This window comes from Salvia splendens, chromosome 7, assembly GCF_004379255.2.
Source record: "Salvia splendens isolate huo1 chromosome 7, SspV2, whole genome shotgun sequence".
NCBI classification, from domain to species: Eukaryota; Viridiplantae; Streptophyta; class Magnoliopsida; order Lamiales; family Lamiaceae; genus Salvia; species Salvia splendens.
The window spans coordinates 1-14,703 of NC_056038.1; the positions used below are offsets into that span (position 1 = coordinate 1).

Sequence of the window (14,703 nt, forward strand, 5' to 3'; positions counted from 1 at the left end):
TAAACCCTAAACCCTAAACCCTAAACCCTAAACCCTAAACCCTAAACCCTAAACCCTAAACCCTAAACCCTAAACCCTAAACCCTAAACCCTAAAAAACCCTAAACCCTAAACCCTAAACCCTAAACCCTAAACCCTAAACCCTAAACCCTAAACCCTAAACCCTAAACCCTAAACCCTAAACCCTAAACCCTAAACCCTGAACCCTAAACCCTAAACCCTAAACCCTAAACCCTAAACCCTAAACCCTAAACCCTAAACCCTAAACCCTGAACCCTAAACCCTAAACCCTAAACCCTAAACCCTAAACCCTAAACCCTAAACCCTAAACCCTAAACCCTAAACCCTAAACCCTAAACCCTAAACCCTAAACCCTAAAACCCTAAACCCTAAACCCTAAACCCTAAACCCTAAACCCTAAACCCTAAACCCTAAACCCTAAACCCTAAACCCTAAACCCTAAACCCTAAACCCTAAACCCTAAACCCTAAACCCTAAACCCTAAACCCTAAACCCTAAACCCTAAACCCTAAACCCTAAACCCTAAACCCTAAACCCTAAACCCTAAACCCTAAACCCTAAACCCTAAACCCTAAACCCTAAACCCTAAACCCTAAACCCTAAACCCTAAACCCTAAACCCTAAACCCTAAACCCTAAACCCTAAACCCTAAACCCTAAACCCTAAACCCTAAACCCTAAACCCTAAACCCTAAACCCTAAACCCTAAACCCTAAACCCTAAACCCTAAACCCTAAACCCTAAACCCTAAACCCTAAACCCTAAACCCTAAACCCTAAACCCTAAACCCTAAACCCTAAACCCTAAACCCTAAACCCTAAACCCTAAACCCTAAACCCTAAACCCTAAACCCTAAACCCTAACCCTAAACCCTAAACCCTAAACCCTAAACCCTAAACCCTAAACCCTAAACCCTAAACCCTAAACCCTAAACCCTAAACCCTAAACCCTAAACCCTAAACCCTAAACCCTAAACCCTGAACCCTAAACCCTAAACCCTAAACCCTAAACCCTAAACCCTAAACCCTAAACCCTAAACCCTAAACCCTAAACCCTAAACCCTAAACCCTAAACCCTAAACCCTAAACCCTAAACCCTAAACCCTAAACCCTAAACCCTAAACCCTAAACCCTAAACCCTAAACCCTAAACCCTAAACCCTAAACCCTAAACCCTAAACCCTAAACCCTAAACCCTAAACCCTAAACCCTAAACCCTAAACCCTAAACCCTAAACCCTAAACCCTAAACCCTAAACCCTAAACCCTAAACCCTAAACCCTAAACCCTAAACCCTAAACCCTAAACCCTAAACCCTAAACCCTAAACCCTAAACCCTAAACCCTAAACCCTAAACCCTAAACCCTGAACCCTAAACCCTAAACCCTAAACCCTAAACCCTGAACCCTAAACCCTAAACCCTAAACCCTAAACCCTAAACCCTAAACCCTGAACCCTAAACCCTAAACCCTAAACCCTAAACCCTAAACCCTAAACCCTAAACCCTAAACCCTAAACCCTAAACCCTAAACCCTAAACCCTGAACCCTAAACCCTAAACCCTGAACCCTAAACCCTAAACCCTAAACCCTAAACCCTAAACCCTGAACCCTAAACCCCTAAACCCTGAACCCTAAACCCTGAACCCTAAACCCTAAACCCTAAACCCTAAACCCTAAACCCTAAACCCTAAACCCTAAACCCTAAACCCTGAACCCTAAACCCTAAACCCTAAACCCTAAACCCTAAACCCTAAACCCTAAACCCTGAACCCTAAACCCTAAACCCTAAACCCTAAACCCTAAACCCTAAACCCTAAACCCTAAACCCTAAACCCTAAACCCTAAACCCTAAACCCTAAACCCTAAACCCTAAACCCTAAACCCTAAACCCTAAACCCTAAACCCTAAACCCTGAACCCTAAACCCTGAACCCTGAACCCTAAACCCTAAACCCTCTGCCTTAACCCCCCGCCGTGATGGTGTTTGAAGGAAAAAAAAAAAAAAAAAAAAAAAACCCTAAACCCTAAACCCTGATATAAATATATGAAGTTAATTTAAAAAAAAAAAAAAACCCTTAACCCCTCGCCGATCCAAGCCCCTTGGCCTAGCGGTAAAGGGTGCTGGATACCGCGTCCATCCTGGAGGTCTCAAGTTCGAACCCTGGGTGGCGTAATTTGTCTTTCCTCCTTGTTATAGGAGTTGATTTGTAATTTCCTCCTTCATATATATAATATAAATATATGAAGTTAATTTTCAAAAAAAAAAAAAAACCCTTAACCCCTCGCCGTGATGGTGTTTGAGGGAAAAATAAACCCTAAAAAAAACCCTAAAAAAAAAAAAAAAACCCTAAATATATATGGATGATATGGACAGGTTGGGGGTCTGCCTAACCCCCCACCGCTAAGGTGTTTGAGAAAAAAAAACCCTAAACCCTAAACCCTAAACCCTAAATATGTATGTCCGGAGGAAAAGAAACCCTAAACCCTATAACCCACTAAACCCTAAACCCTAAACCACTTAACCCTAAACCCTAAACCCGGAGGAAAAAAAAACCCTGAACCCTTTTCGTCGAATTTGTACGAAAACGGTAGCCCCTTCCGTATACTTTGAAATCTTTAGAGGCCCATAACTTCTTTGTTACTCGTCCTTTTTTACTACTGAAAGTTGTGTTGGAAATCATATTTGATGGGAAACAGTGGGGTATGGTCATTATCTGATTATCATTTTGTCGAATTTGCACGAAATTGCCCTAGGCAGCCCATTTCGTATACTTTGAAATCTTCAGAGGACCATAACTCCTTCGTTACTCGTCCTTTTTTACTACTTCAAGTTGCATTGGAAATCATATTTGATGGGAAATAGTGAGGTATGGTCATTATATGATTATCGTTTCGTCAAATTTGCACGAAAATGCCCTAGGCAGCCCCTTCCGTATACTTTGAAATCTTCAGATGCCCATAACTTCTTCATTACTCATCCTTTTTTACTACTTCAAGTTGCGTTGGAAATCATATTTGATGGGAAACAGTGGCGTATGGTCATTATCTGATTATCTTTTCGTCGAATTTGCACGAAAACGCCCTAGGCAGCCCCTTCCGTATATTTTGAAATCTTCATATGCCCATAACTTCTTTGTTACTCGTCCTTTTTTACTACTTCAAGTTGCGTTGGAAATCATATTTGATGGGAAACAGTGGGTATGGTGATTATCTGATTATCTTTTCGTCGAATTTGCACGAAAACGGCAACCCCTTTCGTATACTTTGAAATCTTCAGATGCCCATAACTTCTTTGTTACTCGTCCTTTTTTACTACTTCAAGTTGCGTTGAAAATCATATTTGATGGGAAACAGTGGGTATGGTCATTATCTGATTATCTTTTCATCGAATTTGCACGAAAACGGCAACCCCTTCCGTATACTTTGAAATCTTCAGATGCCCATAACTTCTTCGTTACTCGTCCTTTTTTACTACTTCAAGTTGCTTTGGAAATCACATTTGATGGGAAACAGTGGTGTATGGTCATTATCTGATTATCTTTTCGTCAAATTTGCACGAAAACGGCAGCCCCTTCCGTATAGTAGAAACCACATGCATTTAAACGATGGTCAATCAAACAAATGTATATGCACAAGAGAAATTGAAATAACTACAAGAGCTAATAAGGAAATACAATTGAATAAATAACTCAAAATCATAACATGTTTACCAAAGGTTCCACAAAAGATGTTTACTACTCATAGACACAACAATTAAAGTACTAGACATGAAGTAAAACAAAACAAAACCCAAGGTTGAATTATGCAGCTTTCAGTCTTCTCTTGCCTGGATCTGTGAAGCTCCGCTCCCTCGAATATGAAGGAATAATATGTGGAATATGGGATGGAAGAAGTATATAGAGGGAGAGGATTGGAAGTTACGAAATTAATATTATGAATTAGGTTATACGGTATATTTACGCTTGAAAAAGATTTAGAATTGGTAAAAAATAAAAAGTGTCCTCCAAGTAATGGAAAAGATGGTAATTTCGAGTCCTTCAATTAATAGGAGAGATTTGGTATCACAAGGTCCTTCCTTGAATTTCCTCCTAATTCCGCCAGCTTTTGACTGCACTGCGCAACGTTCGTAAAATGGCCATAACTTTCTCCAAATAACTCAAATTTAGATGTTCAAGGTACTCACGCGAAGCTCTTTCGAAAACTAAGAGAATGGTATGTATTGGGAACTGATTGGATTTCAATCTCTCTAACAGAATGGGATCGAACAGAGGCTGCTGAACCTTGGCCTTTTTGCACCTTTTCTGTCTTTTCTAGTATCATTTATCAATAAATACGTCAAAATATAAAAACGTACAACATATGCAATTTAAGAACATAATTTGCATGATTGAAATTTAAAACGAGCCAAATCTAGGCCTCAGAAATATGCAAAACCCGTGTTTATCAACATGTGTGGCTACTGCATGAATAATACTCCCTCCGTCCCCATAAAATATCCCATTGTTTTCTTTTTCGCTCATTCACCATAAATGTTCTATTTTACTTTTTACCATTTTTGAAAAGTGGTCCCCACATTCTACGAACTCACTTTACTCACTAACTTTTTCTACCATTTTATTTTACATAGTCGAACAATTTCTTAAAACCCGAGTCAGTTAAAAATGGGATATATATTGATAGATGGAGGGAATAATAATAAATAAATAAATAAATAAATAAATAATATATTCACTCTATTTTCACAATTGCTGTTTACTTAATTTTGAGTCTATCTCAGTATCCTATTTTTCTAGTAAAATAATATAAAAATTAATTAATTAGAGAAAATCATGTTCAATGGCCAGAGAATCAAATATACTACTACTATCTTATTAAGTAATTGGGATTTTTAAGATATGCTCACAGATCAGGCGCGTTAGCTATAATATTAATTAGATATGTGTGGGGTGCATATATTGGTAATCAATAAATGAATATTTCTAATTAATGGAGTAAATGATTATAAGAAAATTATGGAGTACTTATTTAATTAATATAGTAGTAGTACTCCTATGAATTAGTGTTGTGATTAACAACACCGAACCAAGTCGATTCAAAGATTACTCGTTTGATTAATTCCTATTTCTCCTTCCTTGTCGGGATTTGGTTATACTAGGAGTTTTTGTATAAATAAGAGTTTTTGTGGCTTGAATCACAAATCTGAATTTTCTGCGAATTAATTAGCCCTAGATTAGAATAGATGGTGATGATGTATAAAGTAGCTCGAGCATCGGAATACCTTGTGATAACGGGAGGATGGATCAAGGACATGAAGCTGACTCGGAAGTCGTGGGTGCTTCCTGGGCAAACATACACCCGAATCGACCTATCCCCTGTGAACTACACCTTCGAGGTCCAAGCCATGAGCGCGGAGAAGCTCCCCTTCATCCTCCCGGCCGTGTTCACCATCGGCCCCCGCACAGACGACCACGACAGCCTCCTCAAGTACGCGAAGCTCATGTCCTCCCACGACACCACCTCCAACCACGTGACCGAGCTGGTGGAGGGCGTGATCGAGGGTGAGACCAGGGTTCTGGCTGCCTCCATGACCATGGAGGACATCTTCAAGGGCACCAAGCAGTTCAAGCAAGAGGTGTTCGACAAAGTCCAGCTCGAACTCAACCAGTTCGGCCTCCTCATCTACAACGCCAACGTCAAGCAGCTCGTCGACGTCCAAGGCCACGAGTACTTCTCCTACCTCGGCCAGAAGATCCAGATGGAAGCAGCCAACCAGGCCAGAATTGACGTTGCCGAGGCCAAGATGAAGGGCGAGGTTGGCGCCAAGCTCCGAGATGGCCAGACCAAACAGAATGCTGCCAAGATCGACGCCGAGACCAAGATCGTGTCCACCCAGAGGCACGGAGAAGGCAAGAAACAGGAATTCAAGGTGGAGACCGAGGTCATGATTTACCAGAACCAGCAGGAGGCCATGGCTGCCGAAGCCAACGCCCAACTCGCTATGAAGAAAGCTGGATGGGCCAAGGAGGCTGAAGTGGCGCAGGTGGAGTCCAAGAAAGCAGTGGCCATCCGTGAAGCAGAACTCCAGAGAGAAGTCGAGAGAATGAACGCACTCACAACCACAGAAAAGCTCAAGGCTGATTTCCTCACCAAAGCCAACGTCGAGTTTGAAACCAAGTCGCAGGAAGCCAACTCCGCCTTATACGCCCAACAAAAACTTTCAGAAGCCTATCTCTACCAGAAGCAGAAAGAGTCAGAGGCGCTCAAGGCTGCAGCAGAGGCTGAGTTATATCAACGCAAGCAGAAGGTGGAGGGCGACCTCTACGCCAAGAAGAAGGAAGCCGAAGGCCTCACGGCTCTGGCCGAGGCTCAAGGGACCTACATACGCGCCATTCTCAGTGCATTCGGAGGAAACTATGCGGCCATGAGGGATTATTTGATGATAAATGGGGGAGTCTTTCAAGAACTTGCAAAGACCAATGCTGAGGCCGTGCGCGGACTCCAGCCCAACCTCAGCATCTGGACCAACGGAGACTCTGCTGCTACTAGTGATGCCATGAAGGAAGTTGCTGGGATATATAAGATGCTGCCTCCCTTGCTCAAAGCGGTGCACGAACAAACTGGGATGCTTCCACCCTCATGGATGCCTCAACTAACAGATCAACAACCTATCGCTAAAAACTAGCTTCGCATTCTTTTTATAGATCAACAACCTATCGCTAAAAACTAGCTTCGCATTCTTTTTATTCATTGTTTTATGGACTGGTTTTATATAAATTTTCTTTGCCTCATACTCTCTCTACTTTTCTATTCCCTAATTTATATGGAGCAATTATTTTATTAGTTGTATTTGATAAATGTCTAAATTAAATTACTATGTTTAACGCAGGTGGACTGAGATATTATTACGGGCCGGTAGATAACATTTGTAGCCCAAACCCAAACCCAAACCCAAACCCAAACCCAAACCCAAATCGACCTTAAAATAGATTCTTTCCGATTCCATATGTTAATATTAAGTTATTAAAACTCTTCTCGATCGACCCTTCACACAGGTTTTATTTCTTTTACCCTGAGAATTAAATCCTTATGTTTCTGTATATGCTTTTTGGAAAATTCTTTGTTTCTTCTTTGTTCCCTTGCATATGTGAAATACCCTAGTGTTTATCGGCCAGCTTGGTATGTTGATTGCAAACGATGATTTCTTGTTTGTCGCGTTCCTGCCGACCAGAAAATTGGGGATGGATCTTTAGTTTTTTCTTTGATTCAATTTCAAGGGTTTTACTCTTGCTCTTCAGATTCTGGGTATAATAGCCAGTATTCGAGATTAGCCCCCTTTTTGTTTCTGCGTTGTCACTTTCAGGCTTCATGGGCGGATTGTTTTCGGAGAAAAAAGCAAGGGCTTGAGTCTTGGATGACTACTGGGATTTGCGGATTTAAATTAACTTCAATTTCAAGCAGGAATTTTTATTCTAAAACTGGTCATGATAGGAACCCTGGGACTGTCATTTACTGGTCAATGCCAGAACTTGCTAATGGGACTTTTGATCCTAGTATTTTAGCAAAAACGCACGCAAGAAGTGCACAGTAGTTTAGCACAACTGAACACAAGTTGTTCACTGAATTAGTATACTCAAATGTTCTTAGAACGTATCCATGATTTTTAATGTGATTAAGTTGTTTGTCTTTAGATAAAAGGTGAATACCCTGTTGTAGGGGGATTTCATTTCAAGTTCCTCAGTGGAGTCAGGAGTCAGAAGGTAATATATGGAAAGGAAATATAAAAGGTCAAGCAATCTACTTGCCTTATATGCTACCATGACTATCTACTGAGATTGGTCTCATCTTCCTGGTGTACCTCATTGTTGAATGTTTATATGTGGTCTATAAAATGTGAAAATTATATAATAGGCATGGTCATTTTTTAAGTCTTTGATGCTCAAATACCTTTTCCAGCAGGTAATGCTAAAAGATTTCCACTTTCTTAACCATGCTATCTCTGTTTCAGTTTTTGGTGATCTTGAATAAGATGGGAAGTAATGGTGGAGAGCACATAAATATTTCCGGAATGGATGCAGCTGAATGTTCTCAAACCTCTGTTCAGATCAAGATCAAGACATTGGATTCTCAAACGTTCACCCTGCGGGTGGATAAATGTGTAATATATATTTCTCATCTGATTTCGCTATCCCATGATACTTATTGAAAAATATTATGTCTATGATTAGTTTTATATGACCAATCTCTTATCTACAAGGTTTGCATTGGTACTTGCTTGTTTGCTTTCATAATTGCATTGCAAGCTAAGTTAAAACAATGGAGTTGCTAGCAAGAATGAATTACTCACTCTCGCCTATGCCTATATTGGAAACCTTTTATTTTCAACAATGAGTAATGTTTTGCCAACTCTTTAAAAACCATATCTTTCTAAGCTGATCAGAAATATGGAAAGAGTAGGGTTGGCCATAATGAGTGTTTAGGAGGATAATAATAAAAATATATCTTAGGAATAGTGTTTAGGGTTGGCTACATCAATTGGAGTCCATGGTTGCAACTCCTGTAGCTTCATTGCTGGCCAAAGAACATCTTCGTCCACTGTCTGGCATTATGTTTTATCAAGACTCAAGAGAAGGAAATAGTTAGGGGGCGGAGGTGCGAATCAATTTCTTTGTTTGAGCTGGTAATGTTGGGATATTTGGTTTATGGGGAAGAGTTATTGACAATAATATCCATCTTTTGATGAGTTCCCACACCATTGTAGTACTCTTCATTTAAAAATAATATCATTGGTTTTCATAATGCAGGTGCCTGTTCCAGAACTGAAGGAACAGATTGCGTCTGTAACTGGTGTCCTGTCAGAGCAACAACGCCTTATATGCCGTGGAAAAGTTTTGAAGGATGACCAACTCCTCTCAGCTTACCGTATCCTTCTATGTTATGTCCTTGATTTGATCTCTTTAACACCTTTGATCTAAGTATTAGTTTTCCATTTGTTCTTCATTTGTTTTTATTTTTTACCTTTTGTTTTGAAGTTCAGAGAAACGGTTGTGACAGTTTTAGATCCCACAGATTACATCCTTTAAAGATGCCAATTTTTCTGACTAAAGCTGTTTTTCATCCTTCTGATTGTAGATGATTCATTGATTTCCTTAACCCTTACGTTTATAGATGTGGAGGATGGGCACACTCTGCATCTTGTTGTGAGACAACCTATTTCTACCTCAGAAGAGCAGTCAGATCAGCTAGGTCTGGTTTGCATTGGCATTGCTATGAGCTTTCAGTTTTGTTCTGAATGATTTAGTCTAAGTAATATTTAAGGCACAATGTTCTGATGAATGTGATGGCTGTATAAGTGACAGACCTATATTAAAAAGATTCTTCTATGATCTATCTGCAGCAGCGGATCCAACATCAAGTGCAGGGCAGAATGCAGGCAGTCACATAAGCCCTGGTATGGTGGTTGGAACCTTCAATATATCAGAACAAGGAGATGGAGCTTTTCCCGATCTAAATCGGGTAATCATTTGACTTGTCTCAACTGTGTGCGATTGGTTAGAATTTATGTTTGTGACATTTATCTTGCAGATTGTTTCTGCTGTACTTACTTCTTTTGGTGTTACAAGATATGGAAATGGCACTGAAGGGATTGATCTAAATGTAAGTTTCTAAATGTTTGTAGCAAGGTGCCCTTTTTTTGTATATGCTTGCTATCTAGTGGACAACTCAATCCATGCTCTATGGTTTTCTTGGCCAGCAACCTCCATTGGAAAATCTCTCAACTGCACCTGGACTAAGTGGTACCAGAAATTCTAGTATACCACAATCTGACCAAGCAGCTTCAGTTGCTGTTCCTGTGGAGCCTTTGCAGCCGCCGGTAGCTCTAGTGTTTATTTTTAATTCAAAGCCATGAACTTTTGTGCATGGATGAAAATCAGTAACAGTATTTGAGTTCTATACCACAGAATGTCAAATGTTCTAATATCCCTGAAGAATATTAGTAGGCAGAAAATTCTTGTCTCAAGTGGCTCAAGTACTATATACTTTTGCCCTAATGTTTTCTGTCCTAAGTTGTCAGTTAGTAATTAAGGTTTTACATCCGCAGGTTATACCCGATTCACTGACTACTTTGTTACAGTACTTGAGCCACTTGAGACAAGAATTTTCTGCCTACGGTGAGATACTTCTCTCTTTGACCAGATCTGTTGTTTCTATTGTAGTCTGCTGGCTATTACATTGTTTTTGGACTGCCGATTTCAGGCCAAAGCACAAATGCTCAAAATGGGAGGGATGGGCAAGAGTTTGAGTCTGCTGGGTATTCTAGTGAGCCAAGAGGGCTCCTGAATCCTGAGTCATTGGCTGAGGTGATGTCATCTGCCAGACTTCTTCTTCTTGAACAAGCCACTGAGTGCTTGTTGGTATGTTCTCAAACTCTATATTAGTAATAAGAAGTTTGATTTACTATCTAGTTCAGATAATTGAAAATGTGATACAGTTGCCTAGGAATGATGAAGACTATCATTAACTTGCTATGTATGCATACTAGCCTCATTCTTATCAGGGCTGTAACCTCAAATTGTGTGGTTGGGAGAAGCCTGTGTCCCAATAAATTCACACCGGACTCTGGAGATCATGTAATCAAACATGAAGTTCTTGCAATTAAAGTGCTTTGTGTGAATAAAATTCTATCTTTCACTGCAGCAACTTTCAAGACAGCTTGAATCACATTCAAGTGTAATGGATTCGTTTGAGCGGTCAAGAATTCAATCTAATGCTATAAGATCAGGAGCTCTTTTTCAGAATTTGGGTGCTTTGATGCTAGAGCTTGGTAGGGCCATGATGACCCTGCGAATGGGTCAATCACCGGTATGTCCTTTCACTTTCTAGTGTCTTATATACCATATTGCTTAATGTACTTTCATAGGCAGATTGCTTCTGTTATTTAGGCTGATGCATTGGTAAATGCTGGACCGTCGGTCTTCATATCTTCAACCGGGCCAAATCCTATCATGGTTCAGGTCATATCTTTTAATGAACTTCCCTCACTTTGTTCAACCAGCTACGCATACTTATGCTCTGCTGTTTATGAATTCAGCCTCTGCCTTTCCAACCAGGGGCGAGTTTTGGTTCAGTTCCTGTGGGTACTGCTCAACATGGCTCTGGTTTAGCTGGAAATTCTGCTGCTACAGGTTTCCTTCCCAGAAATATTGACATCAGAATACGAGCAGGTGCTGTTGCATTTCTGCTTGTATGGATTTCAACTTGATGATTTTTGTAAAGTTTTAATTCCTTCATGCTAATATTTGAACGTTTCCATCCCATATAAGAATAAAGTTAATGAGGAGAGCCTATTAAATTGCAGCATTCGTGTTTGGAGGCAGTTATGCTAATCCTTTTCCTCTTGTTTCTGTAATCAGGTTCACTATTTCCTCGAAGAGAGCCTACTACTTCCCCGTCTCAAGGGCAAACTGGTACATCATCACCCAATAGAGCAAGTCCCAGTCAACAACAAGATTCTGCGCCGGTTGAACCAAGCTCACGCAATAGGGAACCACAACTGAGGGCTATTCCCTTAAGAACTGTAGTGGCAGCAGTTCCTTCCTCTGTTGGGCGTACTACTGATTCCTCTCGTGGTTCAATAGGGATCCTATATCCAGTTTTGGCTAGAGTTCAGCATCTATCTTCAGGAAGCTCAAATAATGCAAGAACTTCTCAAACATCAGATCTAAATCATGATCATAGTGGCAATCCTGAACAACCTGTTCCTGGTTCTTCAACACAACAGCAACATATTCCAATCCCTGGAGGAAATGGTAAATTTGCAACCATTTAAAATTGATACTTGTTCCTATATATTTTTGTTTATGCTTAAGCCCAACATCTGATCATCTATATTGTTGATTGTTTGATGAAAGGTATATAGCTCATTTTTCTTAATGAGTGGAAAGCAGTGGTAACCAAATCCACAGAGGGGATTGTTATATGCTAATCATGGGCACACTTTTGTCAGGGAGCAGCAGCTTACCTTCTGAAGCACTTAGCGACCAAGGATTCTCTGCCGATGTCAGAGGACTCGAGCAACTGCTAAGTAGTATATTTCCAGGGGGACAGATCCTCAGTGAAAGTACCGAGCTCCCACATGCAGCTTCTGCTCCAAGTCATGCTCAAGGTACTCTGGAATCAGCACCGGCTGTGAGTGAAGAAGGGGTACTTTTATCGAATATTCTACGCCAGATAATGCCAATGCTATCTGAGAACACCAGAGGTGCGGATAACAATACATCCACTGAAGGAGCAAATGCAGATGAAACACAGGTAAAGTTGTCTTTCTTGAAAGGGGACCAATTTTAGATGGTTGTAGCTCAACCTAAGAGATATTCTTTGTTTATGGCATGTGCAGGCTGATGACAACAGAGATGAAGGATCTTCTCGTCGCGGGAGGGGCTCTCTGTCACAAGCAAATCCAAAACGACAGAGGGTATGAATGGCATTCATTATAAAGTCCTGTTTTTCTCCATCGTATTTCGCTTCTATGATGCATACACACATTGACATCGTACAAAGAAGACCAGTGAGTCTTGAATAGTAGATCTTGCTGCTAGGCTGACTAGATTTTAGCAGACATGATAGTTTGAGGAGTGGACCTGGACCCAGCATACATGGTTAAATAGAAATGTATTCAGGGGTTAGTTTGATTAGATGTCATGTCATGTCATGTGTGTAAATGCAATAAAGATATACTCTCTTCTTCCCACAAAAATAGATACTCCCTCTATCCCATTAGAAATGAAACATTTTCCTTTTTGGGTTGTCCCATTAAAAATTAAATGTTTCCTAAAATAGAAACAACACTATCTCTACTTTTTTCTTCTCTCTTACTTCACTTTCTCTTCATTAACTCACAAAACAACACTGCATAAAATCCAATGCCGGAAATCAAAAGTTTCATATTTATTGGGACGGAGGGAGTATTTTTTTCCATTTTGGTTCGTCCACAAAAATAGTCTACTTCTAGTTTTGGTAACCTTTTTAACTCATTCTCCAGTAACAACACTCTAGTTACTTTTTCTTTCCATATCTGTACTTAACCACTTATGCATTAAAATTCGTGGTGTCCGAAAAGTCTATTTTTATGGGACGGAGGGATTATCTTGATTGATGAGGAATGATCTGTGTTTCTTCTTTTTGTTTGGCAATGGTGCAGAGGGAGTAGCATCGGAAGTGTTGTGGAAGAAGATGAGAAGTTTGGGTGGAAGCTAACTTCATATGATAAGAGAGTTGAACAGAGACGTACATAATTTATTTTCTGCTGAAGATAATTTTTACTCCATATTATTGGGTGATCCTCTTCGACTTTTTTAAGTTACGCTATTCTTTATTCATGAGGTTAGAGAGAGAGAGGGAGAAGTGAAGATGGTTATGGTTACAAATAATTGTTGTGTGAGTGCGGATGGCTGTGGCTTTGCTGCCTAGACATATACTTCTCTTTTCTATTCTACAGTCTTCTCTGGCATACCATACAAAATCTTGTATTTACTCTTTTTTTTAATATAAATTCAAAGATTGAGATGCAACAATATGTGGAAATGGATGCGTTTTTTAAAAATGAGGTGATAAAAGTTTTTTTTTTTTTTTTATCTCAGCCGTTGTAAAAGTATGTCTGGTTGCGGTAGATATATGGTTTTTCTATTAAAAAATTATCAAATTCCAAAGTCACACTAAATTCAGCCAACTTATGCTGGATTTTGATTGGTTAAATTTTTTTCCGATATTAACCTCTAATATATGAAATTTTTAAAAAGTTAGATTTTTCTTACGAAATAATATCACAGGTTTAACCCAAGTTTGTTATTTCTCATCAATGAAAAAATTTCGGCAAATGATATCATGATACAGATTTTTTTTTTCAGAATTTCTCGACAATAACTTCGAGAGCTTCAAGTTTTTCAATCTTTGAGTATAGTTTTTCTTGAAGCATACCTTTCAAAATTGTTTTTCAATCTATTAATATAGCTAGAATTTTTTCAATTGTGAGAAATAACAAACTCAGGGTAAAGTTCGTGATATTATTTGTCAAGTTGAAAGTTCGTGGGAAAAAATAACTTTTTGAAAGTTTCATAATATTATAGGCCAATATCCTTTTTTTTACTATCAAAATGAATCTTTTGGTATATATCTGAATGAATTTCTTCCGCTATAAACTAGAAAGTTGAACAAATATACTATAAAAAATGAAATGTACATAAAGTTCAGAACTTCCTAAAGCAAGGATTGAGATATATCCAAACACAACATATTTTCTTTAGCAATGAATCTGAAGCTATGGTAAAAATAATTAAATAGATTTTTATTTGATTGAATTAAATTGGTCAGCTCTATGAATAGGAAATAGTTCAGGGTATGAGTTAATGGAGAGGATGGCCAAGCAATGATAAAAATAATTAAATCTAATATGCTTTGTTCCTCTGCCCTTTTTGTGGTCTAATTTTGTCTGGTTAGGAGTGAATGTGCTTTATCAACTCAAATAATAGCAATGTGCTTTTTATGGAGATAATTTCCTTTATTTAAATTTGAAATGGCTAAAAGAGCTTCTGTTCTAGCTATCCATCATAAGATGTTGACAGTCCTAAAGCTGGATGGACATTATTAATTCATTTGCAGTGGCATGTTTAACACATACTTATATAATTGCT

The 14,703-nt window shown here is 39.2% G+C and overlaps 2 protein-coding genes across 7 annotated transcripts; both read left to right on the forward strand.

Moving 5' to 3' along the window:
• Positions 1 to 5,235: 5,235 nt before the first annotated feature.
• Positions 5,236 to 6,790, forward strand: LOC121740983 (flotillin-like protein 4). The gene has a single exon (XM_042133656.1). It carries the CDS (start codon positions 5,256 to 5,258, stop codon positions 6,696 to 6,698), a length of 1,443 nt encoding a protein of 480 aa, XP_041989590.1. The 5' UTR covers positions 5,236 to 5,255; the 3' UTR covers positions 6,699 to 6,790.
• Positions 6,791 to 6,957: 167 nt separating this feature from the next.
• On the forward strand, positions 6,958 to 13,584 carry LOC121741449 (ubiquitin-like domain-containing protein CIP73). 6 transcript variants are annotated; one of them, XM_042134210.1, is made up of 16 exons: positions 6,958 to 7,068; positions 8,022 to 8,171; positions 8,818 to 8,935; positions 9,182 to 9,259; positions 9,411 to 9,529; positions 9,599 to 9,670; positions 9,768 to 9,887; positions 10,116 to 10,185; positions 10,271 to 10,428; positions 10,712 to 10,876; positions 10,957 to 11,028; positions 11,106 to 11,238; positions 11,428 to 11,823; positions 12,021 to 12,325; positions 12,411 to 12,488; positions 13,215 to 13,584. In XM_042134210.1, exons 2-16 carry the CDS (start codon positions 8,043 to 8,045, stop codon positions 13,221 to 13,223), a joined length of 2,022 nt encoding a protein of 673 aa, XP_041990144.1. In that variant the 5' UTR covers positions 6,958 to 7,068; positions 8,022 to 8,042; the 3' UTR covers positions 13,224 to 13,584. The 6 variants fall into 6 exon arrangements, with proteins under 6 accessions (XP_041990144.1, XP_041990142.1, XP_041990143.1 ...); XM_042134208.1 differs by lacking the exon at positions 6,958 to 7,068 and adding an exon at positions 7,075 to 7,800; XM_042134209.1 differs by lacking the exon at positions 6,958 to 7,068 and adding an exon at positions 7,075 to 7,773.
• The last annotated feature ends 1,119 nt before the right edge of the window (positions 13,585 to 14,703 follow it).